The 26,485-nt window shown below is 62.1% G+C and overlaps 9 protein-coding genes across 9 annotated transcripts; 6 read left to right on the top strand and 3 right to left on the bottom strand.

Annotated features, from left to right (window-relative positions):
• The first annotated feature begins 1,440 nt into the window (after positions 1–1,440).
• mtd1_1 (Methylenetetrahydrofolate dehydrogenase [NAD(+)]) lies at positions 1,441–2,860 on the top strand. Its single transcript, XM_062772143.1, has 2 exons — positions 1,441–2,254; positions 2,329–2,860. The coding sequence occupies exons 1-2, from the start codon at positions 1,497–1,499 to the stop codon at positions 2,708–2,710; spliced, it is 1,140 nt and encodes a 379-aa protein (XP_062628127.1). The 5' UTR covers positions 1,441–1,496; the 3' UTR covers positions 2,711–2,860.
• Positions 2,861–3,286: 426 nt separating this feature from the next.
• Positions 3,287–5,207, top strand: LOC62_04G005596 (uncharacterized protein). The gene is made up of 3 exons (XM_062772142.1): positions 3,287–3,563; positions 4,174–4,535; positions 4,861–5,207. Exons 1-3 carry the CDS (start codon positions 3,302–3,304, stop codon positions 5,047–5,049), a joined length of 813 nt encoding a protein of 270 aa, XP_062628126.1. The 5' UTR covers positions 3,287–3,301; the 3' UTR covers positions 5,050–5,207.
• A 1,353-nt stretch (positions 5,208–6,560) lies between these two features.
• On the top strand, positions 6,561–8,873 carry LYP1_1 (Lysine-specific permease). The gene is made up of 3 exons (XM_062772141.1): positions 6,561–6,738; positions 6,843–6,929; positions 7,254–8,873. The coding sequence occupies exons 1-3, from the start codon at positions 6,588–6,590 to the stop codon at positions 8,741–8,743; spliced, it is 1,728 nt and encodes a 575-aa protein (XP_062628125.1). The 5' UTR covers positions 6,561–6,587; the 3' UTR covers positions 8,744–8,873.
• A 162-nt stretch (positions 8,874–9,035) lies between these two features.
• On the bottom strand, positions 9,036–10,558 carry ARO7 (Chorismate mutase). The gene is made up of 4 exons (XM_062772140.1): positions 10,352–10,558; positions 10,159–10,306; positions 9,761–10,065; positions 9,036–9,446 (listed from the first exon to the last, which is right to left on the bottom strand). Exons 1-4 carry the CDS (start codon positions 10,533–10,535, stop codon positions 9,073–9,075), a joined length of 1,011 nt encoding a protein of 336 aa, XP_062628124.1. The 5' UTR covers positions 10,536–10,558; the 3' UTR covers positions 9,036–9,072.
• A 165-nt stretch (positions 10,559–10,723) lies between these two features.
• Positions 10,724–15,339, bottom strand: LOC62_04G005593 (uncharacterized protein). Its single transcript, XM_062772139.1, has 4 exons — positions 14,651–15,339; positions 13,995–14,579; positions 13,085–13,939; positions 10,724–13,033 (listed from the first exon to the last, which is right to left on the bottom strand). Exons 1-4 carry the CDS (start codon positions 14,813–14,815, stop codon positions 10,874–10,876), a joined length of 3,765 nt encoding a protein of 1,254 aa, XP_062628123.1. The 5' UTR covers positions 14,816–15,339; the 3' UTR covers positions 10,724–10,873.
• Positions 15,340–16,411: 1,072 nt separating this feature from the next.
• Positions 16,412–17,940, top strand: LOC62_04G005592 (uncharacterized protein; the record flags this gene model as incomplete). Its single annotated transcript, XM_062772138.1, has 3 exons — positions 16,412–16,987; positions 17,032–17,197; positions 17,240–17,940. 3 exons carry the CDS (start codon positions 16,412–16,414, stop codon positions 17,938–17,940), a joined length of 1,443 nt encoding a protein of 480 aa, XP_062628122.1.
• A 134-nt stretch (positions 17,941–18,074) lies between these two features.
• On the bottom strand, positions 18,075–20,262 carry aro-8 (Phospho-2-dehydro-3-deoxyheptonate aldolase). Its single transcript, XM_062772137.1, has 10 exons — positions 20,015–20,262; positions 19,864–19,962; positions 19,781–19,806; positions 19,479–19,727; positions 19,193–19,432; positions 18,859–19,155; positions 18,610–18,813; positions 18,407–18,569; positions 18,255–18,354; positions 18,075–18,209 (listed from the first exon to the last, which is right to left on the bottom strand). Exons 1-10 carry the CDS (start codon positions 20,255–20,257, stop codon positions 18,115–18,117), a joined length of 1,716 nt encoding a protein of 571 aa, XP_062628121.1. The 5' UTR covers positions 20,258–20,262; the 3' UTR covers positions 18,075–18,114.
• A 293-nt stretch (positions 20,263–20,555) lies between these two features.
• On the top strand, positions 20,556–23,516 carry SRPRA (Signal recognition particle receptor subunit alpha). Its single transcript, XM_062772136.1, has 10 exons — positions 20,556–20,728; positions 20,793–20,986; positions 21,037–21,349; positions 21,395–21,515; positions 21,557–22,527; positions 22,568–22,830; positions 22,876–23,059; positions 23,104–23,188; positions 23,229–23,352; positions 23,387–23,516. Exons 1-7 carry the CDS (start codon positions 20,698–20,700, stop codon positions 23,011–23,013), a joined length of 2,031 nt encoding a protein of 676 aa, XP_062628120.1. The 5' UTR covers positions 20,556–20,697; the 3' UTR covers positions 23,014–23,059; positions 23,104–23,188; positions 23,229–23,352; positions 23,387–23,516.
• A 1,229-nt stretch (positions 23,517–24,745) lies between these two features.
• On the top strand, positions 24,746–25,302 carry LOC62_04G005589 (uncharacterized protein; the record flags this gene model as incomplete). The annotated part of the gene is given in 2 exon segments (XM_062772135.1): positions 24,746–25,279; positions 25,294–25,302. The coding sequence occupies 2 exon segments, from the start codon at positions 24,746–24,748 to the stop codon at positions 25,300–25,302; spliced, it is 543 nt and encodes a 180-aa protein (XP_062628119.1).
• Positions 25,303–26,485: the final 1,183 nt, after the last annotated feature.

The raw sequence follows: 26,485 nt of genomic DNA, 5'->3' as shown, positions 1-26,485 counted from the left end.
TGGGACTGTTTTGCAAGTCTGGGCTGCAAAGTGTTGCGTTACGCTCGCTGCTGCTGCTGCTGCTGCCAGCGGGACTCGCGTGTGTGTGCGTTCTTGTCGCAGGCGGGCGGGTGGGGCGCTGGGCCGGGGCGTGTACCGCGGCTGCGGAGCGGGGCACACGGCGGCACACAACACGCCGCGGGGGGGAGGGGGGGCAGTACAGTGCCGCCGCCGCTGCTACGCCGCAGTGGTAACAACCAACAAACTGCAACAGGGTGCGCGCTCCCGCCAGCCTCGGCAAGCGTCCATTAGCATTTGCTTGGGTGCGGTTGTATTTGTTTCATCCCTCGTCTGCGTCTTGGGACTGGTGCCCGCGCCCGCTCGACGCCACATGCCGCGCCACACCTTGGCGGTGCGCGTCGTTCAATTCATTCAAGCGCGTCTTTACGGCGCGGATCGACAGGCGGGCTGCGAAGTGTCCCACGCCACAGCGCTGCCCGTGCTGCACGAACATGAGCACGAGCACGAGCACGGACATGAGCACGTCAGCGCGTCAGTCCGTCGCTGGCTACATGTGCACACACGCCACACACGCGTGCCTCTGTCGGTCTGTTTCGGGCTGCAATGTCGAGCCGTCCGCGGATGCCATTCGCTCACACCAGATCGCCCTGGCCAGGTCAGGTCAGCCAGCCAGCCAGCCAGCCAGACCCCACAATGCCGCCTCTGACGACAGACGACAACGGCCAAAGGACGGACGTTGGCATGCCGGCGACGACAGCCTGCCGCTGCCTGTTGCCGCTGCCGCCGTGCGGCTGTCGCTCTGTGCAGTGCTATTCGCGCGCGAGTCTCGACCTCGACCTGCCACTGCTGCCTGGCGACCAGGGCGGGTGGGCCGCATTCAACTGCCGTTATCTCGCAAACTCTATCCTTTACAACCACGACAGCGGCGACGCAGGCTGATGCTGAAACTTTTCTCTCGTCTGCATGCTCCACCCCAACAACGAATGCATGCATGCTCTCGCCTGCCTGAGAATGTAACAACGCTGTCGCCGTCAGTGGCGTGCGATCGGGGTGCGGCAGCGGCACCGTCACAACCACCGCCGACCCCAGATCCCGCGCTGCGCCATGCCCGCTCCCGTGTCCCCGTAGTGCAGTCGCCACTAGGTCAGTTCAAAGGATACTACAACCAAGTTCATGGCAACGCACTACGGCCACCACCTTGTATAATTAGATCCTGCATGCAACCCACTGGTGGGACAGGACCCCTCCTTCCCATCGCAACATCTCACTTGTTTTGCTTGTACAAGAGTTTCTCGACTCGACTTGCTTTGTCCTTTCCAGCCACCGACACTGCTACACGCACTTTCACTCGTTGATTTCGTTGATTTGTCAAAGGCTGGAAATAATTTCGAAAGCTCCTCCAGGCCACCAACAATAGCCCTCGACCTATCCTACCTACCTGCAACTCGCCCACCACCACCCTCCCATTCCCCATCTCCCACACACCCCCAACAACAATGTCCACCCGCGTGCAGCACAACCTCCCCACGCTCCTCCCGCCTGCAATGTCGCGCTCGTCGTCGTCGTCAACCATCACCCTCATCCCCTCCACTCCCCCAGCCCACAAGGACGCCTTCTTCGACTCGCCCCTCGTCGTCACTACCCCCTCGCTGCCCGACTACCCCGTCTTTACTGAAAAATGCCGCGACCTCTCCGCACTCAAGATCACAAAGCCCATCAAGGCCGTCTTCAAGGACGCCCTCGCGGGCCTCGACCGTCCCCTGCGCATCGTCGGCCTCCTCGCCACCTCGGACTCGGGCTGCCACATGTACGCCGACATGACGGCCCGCGCGTGCAAGCAGGCCGAGGTCGTGTTTGACAAGGTCGACCTCTCGGCTGCCGAGGACGACTATGACGACAGCGCGTCGTTCGCGGCTGTCAGAGCAAAGATTGTCGAGATCAACGACGACTTGACGGTCGACGGTCTCATCGTCTACTTCCCGCTCTTTGACGCCGTACGCGACGCCGAGCTGCGTGCGCTCATCGCACCTCGTGTCGACGTCGAGGGTGTCCACCCCGAGTCGCTTGAGCGCTCCTACGACCACCCCCCGTCCACCGTCGAGGAGCTCACGGCCAACCCCGCCGCGGCCACCGTCTACCCATGCACCGCGCTCGCCGTCGTCCGCGCGCTCCAGTCCAACGAGGTTGGCATCTACAACTCGTACGCGTCGGTCGGAGACCGATTCCGCGGCAAGACGGTCACGGTAGTTAACCGGTGAGTCATTGAATCATGAATCGAAGGCGCCTCCATCGCGACGCACAACGCCACTGACACATGACCACCACCAGATCCGAAACTGTTGGCCGTCCACTCGCAGGCATGCTCGCCAACGACGGCGCCCGCGTGTATTCTGTCGACATTGACTCGACGCATGTGTACGAGCGCAACGGTGGAGACAGACATTCCGTGTCTGTCCACCCCGAGGTCAAGCCCTCGCTCGCGTCTCTGCTGGCAGAGAGCGACATTGTCGTGACGGCCGTGCCTGGGTCTTCATTCAAGGTGCCCACCATCGCGCTCCGCCCCGGCGCCATCTGCATCGACCTGTCCGAGCTCGGCAACTTTGAGGCCGATGTGCGCGACCGCGCCGGCATGTACGCGCCACGACTAGGCTCGGTCACCATCCTCATGCTCAAGGTCAACGCCTTTGTGCTGCGAATGCAGCACCAGTGACTAGACCGGCGTGTTTGACACTTTTGCATTCGGGGGCGGCAGGCCACCCCGACAACGACAGGACTTGTTGTTCTATAGACAGAAAGGGCTTGCCCACATTGCCAGTTGTACTTTCTCACCCACTTCATCGCATATCATACCCCTATGGACCATTGTAACATTGCATGGCGGGAGAGCCAGGGCCAGGGGGTTGATGAGTCGTGGTCGTCACGTCGGCGACGGGGCAGTGTCGGCGTGTCTCACGATCTCACGCCGAGACCCCCGAGTGTCTAGATTGATCGAAGACAATCAATCTCACGCTTGATATGAAATGATCGCGGCGCGCGTTCCTCACGCGACAGACACGACTGGCAAGAAGAGGCAAGACTAGGGGGCGCGTCTCACATGCCGCTCTATGACAAGTGGCTTTGTGGCGGAACCAAACAATGGCTTCGGGCCTATTTGTGCCGTCCCTAATTTGCGCGCCTTTAAGAAGAGTCCCTAGGCGCGCGAATTTTGTGCTCACCTCCGCACTTTCCGACTTTGCACCAGCAACCCAGCCGAACATTACAACGGGCAAAAGTCACTCTCGACCACACCACCACGACCACCATGTCCCTCCTCCCGCGCCTGCGCACCGCCGTGCCCTCCGCCGCGCGCGCGTTCGGAACGACGTCGGCCAAGTCCGCGCCCAGGACCCCGGGCAAGTCCAAGGAGGACGAGCTGCGCCCCGGAGCAGAGGCGTACGACCTCGACGACCTCAACCCGTTCCTCTTTGACGACACGACGTCCATTGGACACCGCCGCCTGCTCGAGATTGACGCCGCGCGCCAGCTGTTCTCCAAGCTTGAGCTGGATCGCGAGTCGCTGCTTGGTGAGTTTGGGACGTGGGGTTGTGGGTATCGACCGCATCGGCTGCGCTCGAAAGGGATGAGGACGCCGGCGCGAAGGGCTGCAAGAGCTTGGCGGCACTGGGAGTGCTGGAAGCAAGCTGGGACTTGAAGCCTGTGGCGGGCCTGGCAAAGGCAACAAGCTCGCAGGTGTTTGCGATGGACAGCGATGGACAGCCGGCCCTTGTCGATGGGGACGCCGTATGCCGCCGGCTTCGACGACAACCGTTCCCGGGCCACATGCTCGCGTGCCGGCACTACAGCACTCCGCAGGACGCGGGTCCGGCTGGCTTTCCTCATGCCGTTCCAGAGGGCAAAGGGCATGCTCCTTCAACGTTGCTTGGCACAGGAATGCTGCAGTGTCCCCATTGCCGACTCCGCATTCTAAGGATTACCCGGGGCGCGAAAGCACGCCGAGGAGTCTGAAGACGACACAGATCGCAGCCTGACGGCTGTTGGCACGTCTAGCATCTCATGGTTATCGTCAAGAGGCGCGCCTACAGGCTGCCGCCGTCGATCTGACGCCTTCACAAACGCTAGCGCCTCTTCCCCCTCCCTCACAATCTCCTGCCTCACCCGCTAACTTCCCCCCAGCTCAGGCCCGTAAGTTCCGCGAGCCCAAGGGCAAGATCCGCATCACGTCCACCGTCGACCTGTCGGACCCCGACTCGCCGTACAACCAGAAGCGCGTGCTCGTCGCGCCCGTCTCGGCGCTGCCGCTCAAGACAGCCGACGCCATCCAGCGCTTCAAGCTGCTCGCTGGCCCACGGTGGTCGCCTGGACGTCCTGGCCGTGCCGAGCTCGGCAAGAACGCCGCTGGTGCCTTCAACCTCGAGGCCGAGGACAAGCTCAGCAAGGACGGCTGGCTCAAGATTGCCGAGGAGAGGCTGCCGCTCGGACGCCAGAACCGCAAGAGCGTCTCGGACATCTTGGACAAGCTTGTTGAGGCCGCCAACGTGAGTTTGGCGAGGCGCGTGCTTGACGATGTGGAGGCTGACCATGTCCTTCCTGCTATTCCTGCTTCATGCTCGCGTCCGTCGCTTGTTCATCGCTGTCGGCGCCGATTCTGATGTTGCGGTGCCGAATATGACGCCGACGGTCCTGTCCTTGACCCCTGCCTCCACCGCCAATCACCTCCGTCCGCCGCCACATTTCCTTACCCATTCAACCATTCAACCCACTCCGGCCTTTGACCATTGTGGACGATCGCGCATCCGCGCTCTTGAAAATCACTGCCGGCGCCTCCCATCACCTATGCGCGCGACTTGGTTGCGACCACAGGACCCCAAGTCGCCATTGCCCGCCAACCAGCCCATCGACACGCGCCACCTCCTCGCGCGTCAGCGCAAGAAGCGCCAGCGTGACGGCCAGCACGTTTGGGCCCGCGCCGAGGCGCTCAAGCGCCGACCAGAGGTTATCGGTGGCGTCCGCGGGTTCCCTAAGGAGTGGCTCCCAACAAAGAGCGCTTAAAGCGTGTCGGGGGTAGTTGCTTTGGGATTCGGACGGGGCCCGCGGCAAGGGTCATGATGGATGGAGTCATGACAAGTGCTATGACGACGAGTGCGGTGACTCGCCCATGTAGTCAGCGCAGGATAGACAGGGATGCACATTTGCATGGTTTGTGAGCAGGATCTGGTGCGCCATTGGGGAGTGGGTTCCCCAGGTCCGTTGAGGCGGACATGGTGATTTGGGGTGGGGTTGAGTTGGAGCTGCTACATTCCACGACTCGGTGATGGGTATTGATGCACGAGCCCGCGGCCCGTGGATGCGGACGGCGAGTGAGAGGCGCCGTGTTGGTGCGGATCGACACTTGGGCTCGTCGGTATCTCTATGAGTGAGTGACGGATCGGCGGCGTGGTGAGACATGATGACTCGTAACAGAGTCTGTTGTGTGCTCGCAGGGCCAATCTGGTGGTAATCCGTCCAATAGAGTTTGCGGGATAAACACAGACCAGGCCCTTAGAGACGTCTTTGCACGATAAGGACGGGCACGCCATCAGCAACGGCGGCCCCGCAACTCCCCGCCACGGATGTGCGTGATACGCGCGCAAAGAGCACAACAGATCAGGCGTGATAGAGATGCCATTTTGTGGAGAAGTCCGCGATGTCGGAAGCGAGTGGGCACTTTGGACGCGCTAGCGTCTGTGCTCTCGAGCGCTCTCGGGACGTTTACGAATGGCGCTGGAGCGCTGGAGCGCTACAGCTGTCGGGGCACCGTCAGCTCCAACGGCTCATCCGCGCTGCCTCGAGCGTCGACTCTTTCTTTGGTAGCGCCACCCGACATTGCCGGCCCCTGCCGCCCTCTGCTGCTGGGGTTCAAACGGCGCACATCGACGCAGCGCGCATCGCATGCAGTGCGCCACGCGGGGTCGAGGTCGACGCAGCCAATGCGCAGTGTGCTGAGTGGCCAGCTCAACTGCCTGCATCTCCCAAATCCGTGGGATCCCTGCAGGGGGGACAGCGAGCATCTAATCCCAGCAGCAGGCGGCACCAGGCCAGGGCCCCCAGGGCCACCCACACGAGCACGTGAACCCCGTAGTAGCGAGCGGCGAGCGGCGCACAAGACAAGCACCAGTTCTAAAACTGGAATGTCGGCAGCCCACCCCGGCCACCCAGGCCATGTGCCAAGCTGGCGCGGCGTGCCTGATTCGCCTCTGGCCGCTGGCGGCTCGGTTAGAGCAGGTACAATCTGCAGAGACATGCTGTTCTATTCGTGGGCGCGGTAGGGAATGGCAGTGAGTGAGTGGTCGAGCGAAAGGAAGGCAAGGGCTCTTGCCAGAGAGCCCGACAGCCCCGGCCCACTACTCCCCACACGGGGAAAAAATACCTTGCGAGGGAGGGCGTGCATTGAGCGAGCAGAGCGAGCAGGCAGCGAGCGAGCGAGCGAGCAAACGAGGCGCACGAGACAAACGAATTGCCGACAGACTGCAGATATAACGGAAGAGGCCATACCCGCGTGCTTATCCCCCCTCACCCCCCCCCCCCCCCCACACACACTCACACTCGCAATGGAATACAAGGAAAAGGACGACAACGGAGGCACGTCCGTGCAGCCGGCGTACGCGCCCCCCGCGTACGCGCCCGACGCGGGGTCTGACCCCGAGAAGGCGTACCGTGTCGACCACACGGGGACGACCATGCCGGGGATGAACTTGAACAGTGAGTCGAGCGTGAGCCGAGGGGTCGCCGCAGGCGATCCCGAGGGCCTGAGACAGCAGCAGCAACAGCAACAGCAGCGACACAGCGCTAACCCCCCACCCCAGACCGCGGAGAGATGGAAGGCGGCGTCAAGCGCTCGCTCAAGCAGCGACACATGGCCATGATCGCCATCGGCGGCGCTATCGGTACTGGTGAGTGTGGTGGTGTGGGCGTGGCATTGGCGGGCGAGGCGAGGCGAGGCGAGGCGAGTGGCGCCAGACGTGATGCGGGGACGGCACCGGCAGCCGCAGCGACGCGCGCGATGCACGCTCCTTCCGTAGCCGTCGTTCCGGCCGGGTTGCGCAAGATCCGGTGTACCGGAGTCCCGGAGGGCGTGTCCTGACGGCCATGTCCGGTGCCCGGGCCTGCTCTTGGCAGGCAGGAGGGGGCGCGCTCGCCTCACAGCGCTCGCACGAGCTGGTAGAGGCCGCAACACCTGTCCCACGCACGACTACGTATCGGCGCTGACATCCCAGGTCTCTTTGTCGGATCGGGCGGCGCGCTCGCCAACGGCGGCCCCGTGGGCGTCTGGCTGGCCTACTGCATCATGGCGTCGATGGTCTTCTCGATGATGGTCGCGCTCGGCGAGATGGCGACCCTCTTCCCCGTCGCCGGCGCGTTCACGCACTATGCCGCGCGCTTCGTCGACCCCGCGCTCGGCTTTGCCGTCGGCTTCAACTACTGGTACTCGTGGGCGATCACCACCCCCACCGAGCTCGTCGCCTCGGCCATTGTCATCTCGTACTGGGACTCCAAGACCAACCCCGCCGTCTACATCACCGTCACCATGGTGCTCGTGTGGCTCGTCAACTTCTTCGGCGCGCGCGCGTACGGCGAGTGCGAGTTCTGGTTCTCGGCCATCAAGGTCGTCACGATTGTCGGCCTCATCATCCTCGGCCTCGTCCTCATGTGCGGTGGCGGACCGAGCCACGACGCCATCGGCTTCCGATACTGGCGCAACCCGGGCCCGTTCAACCAGATCGCGGCGGGCGACGGCGTCATTGGCGGCCGCTGGGGCCAGTTCCTCGCCTTCTTTAGTGTGTTCACGCAGGCCGCCTTCTCGTTCATCGGTACCGAGATCGTCGCGACCACCCTCGGCGAGGCCCAGAACCCCCGCCGCACCGTCCCCCGTGCCATCAAGCGTGTCTTCTACCGCCTCGTCATCTTCTACGTCCTCGGCATCTTCTTCATCTCCGTGCTCGTCCCCTACACCGACTCGCGCCTCCTCGACGCGTCGGGAGCAGGTACCGCCAAGGCCTCGCCGTTCGTCATTGCCATTGAGAACGCCGGCATCAAGGGCCTGCCCTCGGTCGTCAACGCCGTCATCCTCGTCTCGGCCTGGTCGGCAGGCAACTCGGACGTCTACGCCGCCTCGCGTACCCTCTACGCCCTCTCCCTCCAGGGCCAGGCGCCCAGGTTCTTCCGCTACTGCCTCAAGAACGGCCTGCCCATCTGGTGCATCGTCGTCACGTCCCTCTTCGGCGCGCTCGCCTACCTCAACACCGGTGGTGATGCCGCCGTCCAGGCCTTCAACTGGCTCTACAACATCTCGGCCATCTCGGGTATCCTCGCCTGGTGGGCCATCCTCTTGTCCTACCTCCGCTTCTACTACGGCCTCAAGCGCCAGGGCCTCTCGCGCGACAGCCACCCGTACAAGGCCCCCTTCCAGCCCTACCTCTCGTGGTACGGCATCATCTCCTTCACCATCATCATGCTCTTCAACAACTTTGGCGTATTCCTCAAGGGCAACTGGAAGGCGTCAAACTTTGTCGCCTCGTACATCACCATCCCCATCTTTGCCGTCTGCTGGGTCGGCTGGAAGCTCCTCAAGCGTACCAAGCTGGTGCCCCTCGACCAGATCGACTTTGTCTCGGGCCGCCGCCAGCTCGACGAGATGGAGGAGATGGACAAGGAGATCTACGCCCCCGAGACGTGGTACCAGCGCTTGTCTTCCTACCTCTTCTAGGCGGCCAGGCGAGTCCGTGTCGTCTTGTAGTCAGTCGTCTCTTGCAGCGCGCTTCGCGTACGCCCTCACGTTACATTAATATAGCGACATCGTAACGCACTGTAGTCTTGTATGCCAGTCATTGTCGTGGCGGTGGGGGCGCGGGTGGCGCTGCCCGTGCGGTTAGTGTGGGCATCGGGTGCGGTTGCAGATCAGGAGCGCGTAGTGTGGATCAGTGAAGAGATTAACACGGCGTCGGCAACACGAAGCCGAGACCAAGCCGAACGAGGCCCAGCGTCCAACCCCCGCCAGGCAGTCACCACGCCGATGCATTCTAATCGCCATGCAGCTCACTTCCATTGCCTCTCACCAGCAGCAAGCCATGCGTCGATGTCCTCCTGGGGGACGCCCTCGAGACGGTGGACGAGGTAGTCGACCTCGACGTCCTTGGTGAGCGGGATGACCCAGTCGCGGTAGAGGCCGACGACCTGCTCGATGTCAATCTTGCCGACGATGCCGTCGGGGCTCTCGATGACCTTGCCGTCGCCGTCCATCTCGCAGCCGTACACGCGCGCCTTGTTGGCGAGGCGTACGAGCAGCTTGGCCTCGACAGCCGGCTTGGTGATGAGCGCCTCGAGCGCCGCCTTGTTGGGCGGGTCGGCCAGGATGTGCGGGATAAAGTCGTGCGGAGCCTCGCGGAACTTGGACTCGGAGACGAACATGCCTGCGGGGGTTGGGTTAAGGTTGGACGGGGAGATGTAAGGCTAAGGGGGGAGCTGAGCAAGTGATAGACGCCGCGCCGTCGACGACGCCAGACGACGTCGCCGCCGAGGGCGAGCTCCGAGGGCAAGGCAGCAATGGTCGCCGTCAACGACGTCAAACGAGATCGCCGCCGAGCGTGAGGCTCCGAGAAATCGCCGTCAACGGCGCCAGTCGACGTCGCCGGTGCGGCGATGCCACGGTGGGGCGGCGACAACGCTCCGGCCAGCCGGCCTCAATGCCCAACTGGCCCTTCTCCCCCCCTCTCTTGTCACTCACCAAAGTGGATACGGCGGCTCAGCGCCTGCAGGACCTCGACGTCGCGCGTCGCCGCCGAGCCGTAGTTGCCGTCGTCGAGGCTGGCGTCGCGGCCCGAGATGGACAGCCTGCGCTGGCGCGGCGAGCCGGGCGAGGGGAGCGTGATGCCGGGCACGATGTGGTTGACGTAGAAGTCGAGGATGCGCGCGTTGACGTTTACGTCTGGGTGGCTCGCGGCCGGTTGGTACAGCAGCGGCGGGTAGTGCTGCACGTCGATGACGGGCTGGGGCAGCTTGTCGATGGGCGTGAACGGGTGCTCGTCGGGGCTGGGGTGAGACGTGTCAGTGGTGCTTGCACTGTGTCCGTGGTCACCACACTCACCTAGTGTAACGGCGCGCCTTGGCTTCTCGTCAGCTTACCCCTCCAACCCACGCAACGCACCATGGAAGCTCTCAATCTCGAACAGGAACCACTCGAGCCATGAGCCGTCCCACTTGATCTGGTCCTTGAACGCTCCGGCCTCGTAGATACGCTTGTTGAGCGCAAACTGCGCGCGCTCAATGAGCACTGGGGGGCGTCAGTGGGCGTCGGGGCGCGCGCCGCGCAACCCACAAAAGATGATCGTGTCCTCGAGGCGGATGAGCTGGTCGCGGATGTTGTTGATGTGCAGGATCTGGTCGACGGTAGCGCCGGTGGTAATGTTCATGTTGGGCGAAGAGAGGAGTGGGGGTGCAAAAGTCGCAGAGATGTAGCGTCTGGCTAGAGGTGTTGTAGCTGTCGAAAGGCGAGGTAGCATGGACACGCTGAAATAGTGTAGTGTACAGACTGTCGCTCGACCCCTCTCCGATTGCGATTGCTGATTTGGTCGGCCGTGGCGGGCTACATGCCAGTGGACGCCGCACCTCCCCTCGCTCCGCTTGGCGCGATACGCGGCGACCGCCAAAATCGACTCGGCACGGCTTGAAGCCCTTGCGGCCCGGTCCGCCCTGTTTACAACTATACATATTCAGACTGATGACCCAGTCTGTCATGATGGATGGCTACACAAGAATGCACTACGACTATTCTCCGATCCTCCTCTCTCTAGCCCCCCTCCCCCTCAATGCTTCTACAACAGACAAGGTGTGGATCCCCCTATCGCCGGTCGGCCGGCGGTCCCATAATCCCAATTACCATATCTCGGTTCCACCGCCCCGGATTGTTGGTGACTGCTCCAGGAGGCTCGGGCTTACGCATGGCGTTCACCGTGTTCTGGCTGCCGTCCTTTTCCGCACGGCCGCGCGCCATGACCAAGTGGCCCATTGACCGCCCAAACGTGTTCATCTTCGACTTGACCGCAGAAGTCGGTTGCTGGTTTCCATGTGGGTGCGCAATGTGCGTATGGATAACCGGCGGCACTTCACGAGGCGTCATGAGGGGGGCGGCTCCGTCGCGAGGAGGCACCACTGGCGGGAGATCGCGTGTGAACGTCGACTCACGCGGCGAGAATCCCGGCTGCTCGCGGTGCAAAAACGATTGCTCGCGGGGTGAGCGACCAGAGTGACCCGAGTCGCGTGGCGAGGACGGCGAAAATGGAGCGTCGTGCTGAGCAAACGTCGACTCGCGGGACGGCGGCGGGACGAATGCAGAGTCGCGCTGGGTGAACGTCGACTCGCGAGGCGAGTACGCCATCTCGCTTCGCACGAACGCCGTTTCGCGCTGATTAAACGTCGACTCGCGAGACGGTGGTGGCATGAACGCAGAGTCGCGCTGAGTGAATGTGGACTCGCGAGGCGAGTAGGCCAAGTCACTCCGCACGAACGCCGCTTCGCGGTGAGTAAAGGTCGATTCGCGGTGACTAAATGTCGACTCCCGGGGAGAGAACCCCAGTTCGCGCTGCGCCAGCTTGGATGGAGAAGCTGGCAGGGCGTAAGATTTGACCGGCGAGATTGGGGCGCTTCCAGGGGCGGGGAAGTTTGGCCTGTCAATCATGGTGGGAACTGGAGGAGGACGTGACCCAGTTAACGAGCCGTACGTGTTGGATCGAGGAGGAGGGTTGGCCAGCGGAGCAGTCGGCCTGGCGTGCCAGGTCGCCGTCGCTGAGGGGATGTGCTCATTCGACGATCGGTGTGCGGTGTAGTGCGACTCGGATGACTGCTCCGGTGAGTCGAGCGAGACGCCAAACTCATCCGGCTGTCCGCGGTACGTGTGTGGTGGTGGTGTGACTGGCCTCTCCTCCGCAGGGAAGTCGGGCACAGGCGGCATTTCCTTGTCAAAGTGCGGGGCGTGGCGCGAAACCGGTGTCGTCTTGGGTGTGATCCTCGGAGTCACAGTGTCCAAGGACAGGTCGATCGGGGCAACCGGTGATGTCTGAATCCTGCCGTCCTCAGGCTTGGCCTCCGAGGTGAAGAGCATCTGTGCCGCAGCGGGCTCAGCTCCGGGTGGCAGTGAGTACGCTGATGATCGGCTGGGGCTGGAACCATTGGCGTTGTTACCACCCTCCCATGGCTTGGGCACATGAGGCGAGTTCGTAGTCAAGGGCGACACAACGTCCCACCAACCACCCGACGACTCGGCAGTCTGAGGAGTGGCCACCGACGCCGAGCCTGTCGCGCTTGTGCTTGTAGGCTGAGGTGGTGACACGGGCGACTTGATAGAGGGCAGCAGCTCGTCAACGTCAAAACTGAAACCCAGGTCGGGGCCAGGGACAACGAGGTTCAACGTCGGAGGAGGTTTGTTGCGCACGATGGATGAGGTCGACGCAGACAGACCCAGCGAGGTCGGTAGGTGTGGAAGAGGAGCGACGCGGCGCGCAAATTCCGAGTCGATGGAATCCGTGTCCGTGTCCGCGTCGGTGTCGTACACCTTTTCACTGGGATCAGACGACTCGGGGGTGTCTGGGCGGTATCGGTCCTGCCGCACGAATCGATCCTGAGACGCGGGACGGTCTCGCGACACAGGACTGCTCTGCGATGTCGTGGCGGCAAGCAATCGGCTGGTGGTGATAACAGGTCTGGCTTCATGAGCTTCCTCGCTGTGGCTGGTCCTCGAGTTCATTGGCAGGCTCGCTGAGCGGGCATGAGATCGCGACGGGGAGCGGATGCCTTGTGGCGGCTCAAAGTCGTCCTCCACAATAGATGTCGACGGCACGGCAGACGACTTGGATCGACGGTGACCCGCGCTGGAAGGCGATGACAGCTGGCTGGTTCGGTTGATGCGGAAAACGCTGCTGGGCTCGAGATCTGGCCACACTCGAGGATGGACAGCAAGATGCCTAGCGCGTTCAAAGACGGCCTCGTAGGATCCGTCTGGGAACTGAGTTTCGTGTCAGCGTCTCGGTCTCCAAGACAACCACACCCCACGTACCCGCTTCTCAACCTGATCCACCAGGCCCTGGAGCCACGCGATCGTCTTCTCCTCGCTCACACCCGCCGTAATGCCCTTTTCTCGTTCCGTCTCCAGCAGCTCCTCGACTGCTTCCACCGCAGATCCGTCATCCAGGCGCGGGTTGACATACAGGGCAGCGGTCGTGCTGCTGACGGTCGGCTCGCGGAGCGGGATGAAATCCGGGTCTGGGAGTGACGGGATCATGTCAAGATAGGTGTCCGTGATGGCTCGAGGGATCGGCGAGGGTGGAAGGGCAAAGGTTCGTCTGAGGTAGAGGAACGTCGGCAGTAAACTCTGAGCATGCTTCGAGGGCATACCCTTGGAGGCCATGCAGAGCGACGTCTCGATGTCTCCGAGGTCCTTGCCGAGCTGTTCACGACCCGTCTTGACCCACTTGTTCTTGAGCATATACTCGCGCTTCTCGCGCATGAGCCACTCAGAGAGGAGCTCCTGAGCATAGCTTGCGATAGGAGTTGGATCGGAAGGTAGTGGCAAGTGGTTGCTCTTGACGGGTGAGGAACCGCCTAATGTCGGGGACGAAGGCGACGACGGACTGCCTGTCGTCGTCCTCGGGCTGCCCTTCCTGTTGCGAAAGGCACCACCGCCACCTTGGCGATCCGAAGCGACGCCGTAGGACGGTCCTCGCTGCATATATGATACCGCCGCTCCAGGTCCAGCTTGCTCAATGTCCCGGACGAAAGCCGTGAGGAGTTTGAGGCACGCCGACTTCCCCGGCGCGGGGAGCGGGATCGCATACATTGCGCGCTGGGGGAGATGTGCACGCGCGCGAGCAGACGTGAACGCTGGACGAAGAGCTGGTCGACGATTTAAGGTCTGCGCAGATGTCAGTCAAGCTTTGGAGCTGTGCTCGCAACGGAGCATGACGTACCAAGCCCTCGACGTATTCCAGCTCCTTGCCAACGCCAAAGCGCCCCTCGCCCGCAACTCGTCGTCGAAGGTGCTGAACCAATGTGCGCTCGGCGTCTGTTGGAGTTTGCCGGAGAAGCTGGCGGGCAAGATCGGCAAGGGTAAAGTAGGACAGGAGCATGCGAAGGGACAGAAGGAGGGCAAGGGCGATTTGTCGCTCCTCATCAAGCTCCTCGTCGGACGCCACAGGGCTGGCGAGGACGACACCTCGTGGACCGGCCAGCTGGCCTTTGCCGCGAAGGCCCTCTTCGACCTCGTTGATGCGCGCAGCGATTTCTTCAAAGCCATCGCGGCCGAGGGTGCCCTTGCCGCCACGGCCGTACTTGCGCTCGCGGAGTCGAGTCTCGCGGCTAATGACATACTCCAGGACGACCTCGCGCATCTGCTGCACCGATGGCGTAGGCTTGGAAACGAGGTGGGCGAGAATCGTTGCCGGGCTCGCCGAGTGTTGGTGTGCGCTGCCTGCCGAGGGGGCCGTAAGATCTGTTGGGGGTGGAATGTTTGTTACGTATTGAGCATGTCGGATCGATGGGCTGAGACGAGGAAGCTGTGGACATGGCGTCAGCAATGCTTGCTTGCTTGCTCGCTCGGCGCTCGGCGCGCGCGGTCGTCACCCACCCTACGCTCGAGCTCGATGAGCGAGACCGAGACATCATAGAGATTGTCGCCCTTGGCGCGACGGAAGAGAATGTGCTCCTCGATGGCATCGGCGGCCTGGTCGAGCCCCACGAGGTGGGACGAGAGGTGGAATACGAGCTCGCGCGGCAGCGCACTCGGCGACATTGCGAGGAGGAGCCGCGGAGGCGGTGTGTGTTGTCGCCTGGTGCTGTGGTGAGGGACACAGGCTTTTTAGGTGCACGGGCAGTGAGGTGTTTGTGCTTGCACCGCTGGCCGACCCGGACGCGTAGTGTTGTGCGTGTGCGTTGCTTGCGTGCGGCGAGGTCTTTTGCCAGTGCGGGCTCGCAGTCTTGTGATCTAGTGTTGAGGTGAGGTCGCGGGCGACATGGGCAATGTGGGTAGAGGCGAAGAGACTTGGGAGTAGGAGAGATAAGGCGTGGCGTCTCGTGTCGTAGCCGCGTCCGTGTGTGCAGAGAGAGGCAGTGTAGGAGTAGTTTGGAACAAGGAACTGGTAACGGACGGATAGCAGTGTGATGATTCGAGGGATACACAAGACGACAGGACACACGAGGATCGCGGCGACGACAGAGAGTGTGTGTGGGTGGGTTTGGGACTTGTTGGTCGGGCGGTCGCCGGTTGCCATCGGTTGGGTTTTGGGCGCCTCTTGCCGCAAAGTCGGTCGGTGCGCGGTGCACGGACAGTGACAGGACACTCTGGCTGACAAGACTTTAGTTGTCTGCTGCCCGGGTGGCGGGCGGCACGGCGGCGGCGGCGGCAGGAGCAGGCAACAGCGAGGCGCGCGCGCGTGATGGACACTGCGGCTACCGCGGCCAGCGGGAAGGCAAGCCAGCCGGCAAGGTCGTGGACGGGACCAGACCCAGGGAGGGTTTGGCCTTGCAGTGCCGTCACTGGCTCACCTGCCTGACACTGCCACTGGTCGCACTTTGCCGGGACCGACGGTGCACCCAACTCTTTGAATGTCTTAGGGTGCATGCACCCAAAGCCGCCTTTAGATTATCAAGGGTAAAGCCAAGCGACGGCAGCGGCTGGGAGGTGGGGGAGCGACGAGTTTGGATGCAGGTCGACAGGTCGTGGTGCAGCCACGCAGGCAGTGCTTGCTCTCCCTCTGTCAGTTACAATGTCACTCTGCATCACATCTACTACACTTCATGCACCTCTGTTTTGCTCTTGCTCTGCGCGCGTTCCGCCCACCTCCCCTTCCCCCTTGCACGTTACGACAAAGTTCTATCTAGAGGTCGAGTCTCTGCCGCAACTTCGATCGATGACATTCCTTTGTTTTGCTGAGACAGTTCCCACGGCACTGGCACGACGACCACCCCCGCGTCAGCAACCCCGCCGGCGCGCTGCCCGCCCAGGCACACTGCAAGAATACAACCATACGCGTCCATGACGCGAACTGCAGAAAGGAAGGCAAGGCAAGGAAGGCCATGACGACGTGTGTGGCACCCACTCTGATACATTCACTCAAGCATGCTCGCGACGATCATTGCAATGCTGCTGGCTACTGGCAAACGACTTTGTCGACCAGGAGGGCGTCGACATGCATGCACCACACCATACACACAACATGGCGCACAGGCCTCCACCGACACACTCGACGCCGTGACCGCTCACGCCGCGCCCCACCAAGCACCAAGCACCACCACACTCGGCCCATCACTCAACTCACACATACATTAACACACCCTACTCTCACCATCGCAAACCACTACCACAATCACCCACACTCACCCGCTCACAATGCCCAGCGAGACTCAGAGCCGACTCCCGCGCTCAAAATCGGTCCAGTCACTCCGGCAGCATGTCCCCCAGCCCAAGGATCTCAAGCCGCCGCCAGTCTCGCGGTCAAGTACCGCACAGGGAAGTTTGCGTGCCGTGCCTGCAGCAGCCGGCACCAGTGCCAATGCCTCAGCCGCAGTCAGCGCCAACGCCAGCACCAGCACCAGTGCGATAGCTCGCCCCGCACCACGCCTACCGCCCAGCCCGACAGGCAAGGCCTTCAAGACCACGGCGCCACTGCTACCCCCGAGCCCGACCACCAAGGCGTTCAGGCCGCCGCCCCTCGCGCTCTCGAGCAAGGAGACAACGGCCCTCCCGGGCAAGATCACAACTCGCCCCCGCCCGCTGCACAAGGTCACCTCGTTACCCCGTCTCACGGGCATGGGCAGGATGGGATCCAAGGACACCGAAGCCAAGGACGCCGCCAAGGGCCAGGCGCCCAAGTCGAAGGACAAGAGGAAGAGCGACGCCGGCAAGGAGAACTCGGCCGTGGCCAAGAAGCCGCCTGTACCGCCCATGCCGCCCCTCCCGCCCATCGTAGGTTCGCCCTCGCAGGCCACTGACTGAGACCCCTCCCCCAGATGCCGCGTGCTGACTCGCCCGAGAAGGCCTTACGCGGCGTCACCAAGCCGCGCCTGTCCGAGGAGGCCAGGGGCTTATTCGCGCCGCAGCGCAAGACGGCTACGGCAACGACGTCGATGGTGGCCCCGTCCCTCTTCAGCGGGTCGAGTATCCGCATCCCCCGGCGTGAGTCGAGATGTGTCTGGTGGTGACTGACCCACCCCACAGCGAGAATCAAGCTCGGCCCATCATCGGCGCTCCACTCGCCATCGATGCCTTCACCATCACCGTCCCCGTCCAAGAGCTCGCAGTCCCTCTCGCCTCCCCCGCCGCGCTCAGTCTCGACAGCGAGCTCGCGGACCGCCTCAGCCGCCAGCGCGTCGACGCCCTTCCTCGCCCAGATTGCCACCACGCCCGGCAAGCTCGCGTCGCCCTTCCCCCCGTCGCCGTTACCGCCCGTCACACCGGGTTTACTGCGCTCGCAGCCGCCAGCCGAGACGCCGACCATCTCGGCGCTGCTGGAGCGCGAGCACGCCGCCGATCTCAGCCTCATTGACGAGGGCGACGTCAGCCTGGCGAGCATCGCGTCGTTCGAGGGCCTCACCCCGCCGCAGCGTGCGCAGCGCCCGTCGCCCCGCGTAAGCAAGCTGAGCGAGGTGCAGGACCAGGTCGCGCGCCTCGAGGACGAGAAGCGCGAGCTCGAGCGCCGCGTGGCCAGCATGCTCGCCGAGGAGGCGCGCCTGCTCGGCGTCGTCGAGCAGGCCAACTTTGAGCGCGACGAGGCGCGTAACCTCGTCGAGACCCGCAATGCGGAGAAGAACGCAGCCATGTGGGAGTCGGTGCTCAAGGCCGCCGACGAGGCGATAGATGAGGAGCGTAACCTCCTCGCCACTATTGGCTGTCTGCGCGAAATGGTCACTGCGTTGTGAGGAAGCGGCGCAAGGTTGTAGCACGGCATAGACTTCCAGCATTACCATACTTCTTGTAGGATACGTTGATGACCAACCAATGACACGACCGAGCGGCGCGCACACGGGCTGTAGACTGATAGCAGAGACGTGTAGTCCATACGCCCTCTACGTATACTATAGGCACACAAGACCCTACTGGCGGCCGCGGAGGGCCGACAGAATGTCGGGGCGAGGTTGCTGTCCTCTCCTCCTTGCCTTGAGGTGGTCGGCGAGAAGGAACGCCACATCTGGTTGTGTCAGCTAAATCTGGAGCTTCTCGACAGCGGACATACCAAGCGACTGCTCGTAGTTGAGTCGGGGGTCGCAGTGGGTGCGGTAGTTGAGGTTGAGGTCCTTGTCCTCGAGCTCCATCGAACCGCCGATGCACTCGGTCTGGCGGGTTAGCAAGTGCGATGCGACGCGACGCGATGCCAGCAGCACTCACAACCGAGTAGCCCTCCTCATTGACCTCGCCAGTCAACTCGAGGTGGATACCGCCGAGGATGGTGCCCTTCTCGCGGTGGATCTCGAGCGAGCGGGTGATCTCCTGGATGACGTCGCGGAAGTGGCGCGTCTTGAGCGTAGGGTCGGCCGCGGACGTCTTGGTACTGGCAAGTGGTCAGCGTCTTCCATGAGGCAACCACTCACTTGCCGTGCATGGCATCGCACTGCCAGACAACAACGTGGTCAGTCTTCTTGACGGCGTCAATGTGGCCAGGGAGGTACTGGTCGACCTTGTCGGCGCCGTAGCGGCCAATGACGGTGACCTTGCCGGGAATGCGGTCGGGGTTGACCACGTCGAGAAGGCGGACGAGCTCGTCGGGCTGCATTGTAGGTCCAACCTTGACACCACTTGGCGGTCGTCAGTCTCGGTAACCAGCGGTCTCATCCACTCACATAGGGTTGGCGATTCCGCGGAAGTACTCGACGTGGGCGCCGTCCACCTGTCGCGTCCTGTCACCAATCCAGATGAAGTGGCTCGAGGTGTTGTAGTACTTGGGGCGAGGGAGCTGGATGCTGGCAGACGGCGATGGCGCCGCATTTGAGTCGGATGTTGGGACGCGAGCGTGAGACACGGAGCGCGACACGGACGGCGTGCCGGGGCGGGTGGGAGGAGTCGAGAACGACTGGGGGACACCATCACCGCCGAGGCGGGTGAAGGCCTCCTCATACTCGAGCAGCAATGCCTCGTGACTGACTGTTAGCTGAACATCCGGGTCGTACAGCTCACCTGGTGAAGAGGTCGACAGTTTCGGCACCGCCGCGCTCCTTGCCGCCAGAGGTACCAGTCGCAATCTTCATGAAGCTCAAGCTCTCCTGGAGGCTCTCAATGACGCTGGAGAACGCCTCCTGGAGCTCGGCGGAGCGAACATGGGAGAAGGACCAGTCGAGCGGCTTGTGGAGGTCGGCGAAGCCAGAGGCGAGGAGGGTACGGATGTAGTTGAGCGAGGCCGTCGAGTGGAAGTAGGCACTGTGACAAGCGTCAGCCAGATCGCGGCAGAAGCAGGACAACTCACCCGAGAAGACGCTCAGGGTCGGCCTGGCGATCAGTGGGCTCGTAACCGTTGACGTTGTCACCACGGAAGCTGAGAACTTCCTTCTTCTCCTTGCGAGTCACCGTCTTGCCGTCGACCACCTCGGTGACCTCGAGCTCGACGACCTCGGTAGGCTTTGACCTAGGCTTGGCGTACTGGCCCGCAATGCGCATGACACGGACGACGGGGAGACGCGAGCCGTGGAGGATGATCAAGGACATGAGGAGGATCCTGCACGTGTCAACAAAGTCGCGCCGTCAGGCCAAGGCCCAATTGATACTCACAATGAAAGCTTGTGCTCGATGGGCGACTGCAGTACACATCAGAGTCAGCATACGAGCCGAAAAGGATAGAAAAGTGCACAGACCTGCGAGCAGTCGTCAAAGAGCTCGGCGCAGTCGCCACCTTGGAGGAGGAAGGCCTTTCCGACAGCAACATCGGCGAGCTGAGTGCGCAGCCTGTCAATCTGGAAGAGTGTTAGCGGTGAGTTCCGCGGCATCGGGTGCAGCGCTACACACCTCGGCAGGGGAGACGAGAGGCGGGAGACGGCGCAGCTTGCCGAGGACGCGGTCGAGGTGAGCTTTGTCCTCGTAGATGACATCCTGGGCGATGGGCTTTTCGCGCCAAGACGAAGGAGACCACGCGTTTGCGGCCATGGTTGCGAGGGTTGCGCGGTGTACTAGGATGCGGTGGTAGGAGGAGGAAGGGAGAGGGAGTAGGCGTCGAGAGAGTGGGACAATGAGAGACGACGTTGTAGGCATTCGAGTCGAACCGAGATGACAATGTACTCTTTCGGGTCGGCACCAGCCACCACCACCACCACTCACTGCCGCCGACTTTCGAGTCAGGGAGATGGAGGTAGTCGGCGGAGAAGTGTCACGTGGAATATGTGGGGTCTCCAGATTGCTTTGGCGGCATCAAATAGGATTACATAGAGTGATGCCCGCGCGGCCCACTCGTCGGCCCACGACGATTGCTGCTGGCTGCAATGTCGCCGGCGGAGCCAGCCAGCGTATGATCCACGGCACTCCTGTTCCTGCTGCTGCTTGCATCACACTCTCATCACTCTCCTCCTAGTCGACGCTTGGACCGCCATCACCACCTCGTACCTCCTCCTGGTCACTCCTTGGACACCCTCCGTTTAAGGCTCTTGCCGCTACAATCACGCGCTTCACGTCACGCTCACTTCTCCGCGACAACAATGTTGGATCACATTTCCATTTCACACCAGAGTACGTCGATCCCTCATTGACACACGCACACACGCACACACACAACTGACATACAACCCTCCAGGTGGCCTCATCCTCTGGTCTCGGTCGTTCACGCCAGCCTTTGCATCGATCGCGTCGAGCCCCGCGTCGCCGGTCAACGCCCTTATCCGCGAGGCGCTCATCGAGGGCAAGGCCCAGAGCGAAGAGGAGGGATTCGAGAAGGATGGCTACAGCGTGCGATGGACCGTTGAGAATGGCCTGGGTCTGGTCTTTGTTGTGAGTGGACTTGTGATCTTGCACGAGCTACTTGCTGACCTCGCGTCCAGGTCGTGTTCCCTGCCCTTCTCCCCCTCACCTACATCCCCCAACTGCTCCAGCGCACCAAGCAGCTCTTCCTCTCGCTCTTCCAGCCCTACCTCGAGGCTCTGATTGATGCGCTGTCCGACCGCGCTGCTGCCGTTGCCAAGAACGGCCGCACTGCACTTCAGATCCTCGGCGGCAAGATCATCGACGAGCAGTGGGAGCGCATCTTCGACCGCTGCCTCAAGTCTTGCGAGGACAGCGGACCGAGGAGGTCGACCCGCGCGTCTGCTGCCCAGCGCCAGCTATCGCTTGTGTCTCCCGACTCTGGCTCGGACAGTGAGTGGGGTGTTGTGAGCGGTGGAGCTCTGCTGATTCCATCAGCCCCCGGCCAGTCGAGCGATGGCGGACAGGCTGTGACTGCCGAAGAGATAGCCAAGAATGTGGCTGCGCTCAAGGGCCGCATGAAAGGGCGAGGAAAGGGTGGACGCGGTGGGCGCGATGGGTGAGTTCATCTGTTCTAGGGCGGCTCGCTGACAGCGACAGCATGACGCCGTCGCCCGGCCCCTCGTCTCCCAACCCCAACCGCAAGGCATCGTCGGCCAACTCGAAGCTCATGCGCAAGTGGGGTGACTCGCCTGTCAGTGCACAGGACATGGCGGCGCTCGACTACTCGACTCCCGCTCCCGAGGCTTCTACCGTCGATGTCGGCTCGCTCATCTCCACCGACGCGATGGGCAAGCGGACTGCTACTGGAGCGTACGAGGTCGCCGACTGGGACTTCCGTCGTGGTGGCGCCGCCGACGACCTTCCTACCGAGGAGGAGATTCTGGCCCGACGAACCAAGAAGCTCACCATCGACGACGACGCTGAGGACGAGGAGGCTGCTGCCGAGTCGACCTGGACGAGCATGTTCGCGCGCCTCTCTGGGAAGAAGGTGCTCACTAAGGAGGACCTCCGACCAGTTCTTGCCGACATGGAGCGCCATCTCATGTCCAAGAATGTCGCCAAGGATATCGCTGAGAAGCTGTGCGAAGGCGTTGGCGCTGCGCTCGTCGGCAAGAAGCTCGGCGGCCTCTCCAGCGTCAAGTCTCAAGTTCAATCTTCGCTTGCTGCTTCCATGACTCGCATCCTCACTCCCAAGACGTCGACGGACATCCTGGTGGACATCCAGCGCAAGAAGGCTCTTCCGTCGTCTGTGGCGGCTACCGATGCCCCTCCCGACCCCTACACGCTCACCTTTGTCGGCGTCAACGGCGTCGGCAAGTCGACAAACCTGTCCAAGGTGTGCTTCTGGCTCTTGCAGAACGGCTACCGTGTTCTGATTGCCGCCTGTGACACCTTCCGTTCGGGAGCAGTCGAGCAGCTCCGCGTCCACGTTCGCAACCTCGGTGCGCTCGGCGACGAGCTTGGAATGGGCCTGGACGCCGCGGCGCCAGGCCAGCGCCGCATCGAGCTGTACGAGCGAGGCTACGGCAAGGATGCCGCTGGAATTGCCAAGGAGGCGATTGCATACGGTAAGCTACTTGAACCTCTTATTGCAACTGACACTTTCAGCCAAGGAGAACCGCTTCGACGTCGTCCTCATTGACACTGCCGGACGTATGCAGGACAACGAGCCGCTGATGCGTGCGCTCGCCAAGCTCGTGTCGGTCAACAACCCCGACAAGATTGTCTTTGTTGGAGAAGCGCTCGTCGGCAACGAGGCCGTCGACCAGCTCACGAAGTTTGACCGCTCCCTCAAGGACTTCTCGTCTGCAGGCGGAGTCTCGCGTCGTCGTGGAATCGATGGCATTCTGCTCACCAAGTTCGACACAATCGTGAGTTGGGGCGACCTCCTCTAGGCTAGCAACTGACACACTCAGGACGACAAGGTGGGAGCCGCGTTGTCCATGACCTATGTCACTGGCCAGCCCATCCTGTTCGTCGGCTGCGGCCAGACCTACACCGATCTACGCCAGTTGCGTGTGCAGCACATTGTTCAGGCCCTTCTCAGCTCGTGAGGTGGAGACCAAAGTGGGCGAGGACGTCGGGACGAGCATCACACATGTGTGTCTCTCTATGCATTTGTATCATGTCTGACAAGGTTGCAGCGAGGTGGGCCAGGTGGGCCAGATAGACAGGTGCTCGCCATCATTGCCAACAACTAGCCATACTCCACGCATCCTCTAGGCCAAGGTGGGCGCGCTGATTGGGTGATGGGCTGAAGGTTTACCAGATTTCAGGATTTTTATGCATAAGCGTCCGGTTTTGACGCCCACGGGATGGTCGCCACGCTGGCGGAAGCTATTTGGCGTCAAATGTGGCATCTGCGCCGAATGCGCATGCACGGCGATGGACGAGTTCGTGTACTCGTGTGCATGGCAACTGACGCAGTGTTTGTTTACTCTTTGCATTCCATTATGGGTTGTGACGTCAAGGTAGGCGACTGCTAGCGTCATTTGTGAGTCCCTTAACAGATCTCGCTGCCAGGGGTCGAGACCCGCCGGCGGCGACAACTGGCGACAACTTGCAGCCAGACGGCGCATGGTCGACGGCGGCGCGGTGGGGTACCAGTCCGGCCAGTGTGCCGGGTGGTATGCCTGTCCGGTAAATGGCATCCGGGCGTGAGAAAGCAGCGCAACAGAGGCGAATGCAGGGCAATGACGACACGACGAAACGCTGCAGCGGCAGCGGCTGCCGGCGCCGGTCGCCGCCAGCTGCAGACACAAACTTGCACGACACTGCAGGCTGGCGTGCAGCTCCAGCAGTGACGACTGGAACGAGTCCCTTAATTAAAAACGGCGGTGGAGACACAGCGGCGCAGGGGACCAGAGGACACAGCCAGGCGAGTCCAGTTGGGTGGCAATACGACTGACGGTGCAGTGCGATTCAGGGGCAAGCGACCAGAGACGAAACGAGCACCGCCGCCGCCAGCTCCCAGCTCCCAGCTCCCAGCTGGTCAGTGGGCCAGCGACACCAACCCGGGCAGACTACGCACCGCTGCGCCGCCGCCGCGAAACGATGCCAGGGGGGTGATTCATTGCAGCGCCTACTGCGACGCCAGACGAGTACAAACAGGCGACGCAGCACCAGCAGCAGTACAACGACGTACCAGCCAGTAGGCAGCGACATGGACATGCTAGCAGCAGAGGCGAGCAACACGGCGGTGGCTACCAACACCGGGCACGAGAACCACATTTTGCATCGACTACGGCGGCCGCGGCGGCCAGGCAGCAGTCTGGCGGGTCGAGCCAGACTGCTACCAGCGACTCGCAGCCAGATGCGAGCCAGCGGCACCCAGGCGACAAGTGGGACCCGGCAATCCCAGTACCCGCCAAACCCGGGTAGCCGCAGGCGCCAGGAGACAGACGAGGCGACACGGCGGCGGCAGCTGGCGGTGCACCAAGGTGGGCAGCAGGCAGCAGTCTGGCAAAAGACAGTCGCGAAATTGCGCCCGCCCGACTCGACGTCCTCTGGCGGTGCGCCGCCGTTTCTGGCCCCCCACCCGGCCGCTGCCCCTGTCGCCTCTCTACTGCTTTTTGGCTGGCATCTGGCCCTCCCACCCAACTCACCTGCCAGCTGCCCCCCAGCCTGGCGCAAAAACGCCACCCACCCTGGCGCACAGTATATATATATCCAGGAGATTCACCACCCGTTCTTCTTCTTTGCCTACCCACAATCCACCTCTACCCACACCAAACTTCAACCACACGCTCTCTGATTTAACTCAAATCACAAAACCCACTCAAAAGAATGCCGGGACTTATCACCTTTGTGCGTAAGTTTCTCAAGCGCGTTAGCTCGGCGGGGGCTTCCGCGGACTCGGTTGTTCCAGTTGTCTCTTCGGTTGCTCCTGTCGTCTCTTCGGTTGCTACTTCTGTGGCTCCTGTTGTTACTTCGGTTCTTGCTTCTGCGGCTCTGGACGCTGAGGAGTCTGTCGCGCCGGCGCCTACTTGGGTTGTTCCCGTTGTCTCTTCGACGGTTGCTTCTCCGGTGGTCATGGTGTCGACAGACAGGCCTCTCCTCGCCCCACGCATCTTCTCGGACCTCAACGGGCTGAAGATCCGTCACATGTCCCTTGACGACATGCCTGATGACTTCCTCGACCGCATGGATGTTGAAGATGTTGTGTCCTCCCCCGCGCCGGCCTTGTCTCTTGACCTTGGCCGTCCCTTCACTCTTGACACCCCCGAGTTCGTGGCGTCTGTCCTTGACCGCACGGAGCTCCCTCACCGTCTTCATGTGCCTGTCCAGGTCGTGTCGGTTGAGCCGCTCTCGGATGAGGGGGTAAAGGCCAGCAGGCAGGGTGATCCTGAGCCAACCAGGCCAGGGGAACTTCTCAGGCAACTTCACAACTCTGATCGAGGTCACATCACTTTCCTTCCTTTCCCACCTGCCCCGGCCTTATACTCCCCTCACATCTTCTCTCCCGCACGTTCATTAAGATGACCTTATGCATTTAGTGACCATTGAATGAGTTGTTCCTGTTTGACTACGCCGATATCTACTGCGCGCCAGTCACTTGCTGGTGGTGCCGTCGCCGATGAGAACGTTGCCAAGCATCCTGCATCCATTGCGGAAGCCCGCACCCACTGTCAAGTATGACGCCTTGCTGAATAGTTCAAGGCATCTGGGTGGGGGTGGAAGTGACTGGGTGGCAAACGAGTGGCGTGAGCAAACAGGCGCGGTGGTGCGCCAGCGGGCGGGGCATGGCGGTTGGGCGGACATGTTCACCATGCAAGGAAATGTAGGCGGAGTGCAGCGCGTCATCTGGCATTAGGAATCGTGGTACTGGGTCTAATAGACATTTTCAGAGTTTTTGGGATGACCCATATGGTGGGTGGCGAGAAGACAGTCGCGGGTGCGCGGGTGCGCCGCTGGTTCAGACCAGACGTCGAGTACGAGGCCACTCACTCGCTCGGAGCCAGCAGCGGCAAATGTCAACTGCTCTACCCAACGTCTGCTGGTATTTGCACCCCAATAACCACATCTATGCATGCGAATTTTTCTCCCAGGTGCGCCTGCATGCATGCATGTGTAGCGTGCCGTCCAGCGTCGTGCACATTGCTCGAGCGGAATCATTTTCGTCACTATTTCTTGTAGTTTGCACGCATCTCGCTCTCTCTTTTGCCCATCTATTCACTACATCAGCTACCAAATTGTCAAAGAAACCAGTACACTCCTAGGTGCATTGTGACATGCACTGCGTGTCCGGATTGCAGCCAGGCGACCTGCTGGACGCACCGCCTGGCTGGTGTCCTCGAGCTGCAGCATGTCTGCAGTGACGTCGTGACGCCACCGTCTGTCGCCAGTCCCTGAGAATGGTATATGACCCGGGGGATCGCCTCTGGCCCCACGCCTTGCCACCCACCGCTACTGCTGTAGCTGCCTTCCACTACACCCAGCGCTGCCTCCAGCTCTCGACGGACTGGCTTAGACCTCCGTACGCGACTGATTTCTGACATTGGTCCCGAGAGGCCACAGTTGGGGGTC

This window comes from Vanrija pseudolonga, chromosome 4, assembly GCF_020906515.1.
Source record: "Vanrija pseudolonga chromosome 4, complete sequence".
NCBI lineage: Eukaryota > Fungi > Basidiomycota > Tremellomycetes > Trichosporonales > Trichosporonaceae > Vanrija > Vanrija pseudolonga.
The sequence above is the reverse complement of the archived record's forward strand: the minus strand, read 5'-3'. Positions and strand labels throughout refer to the sequence as shown.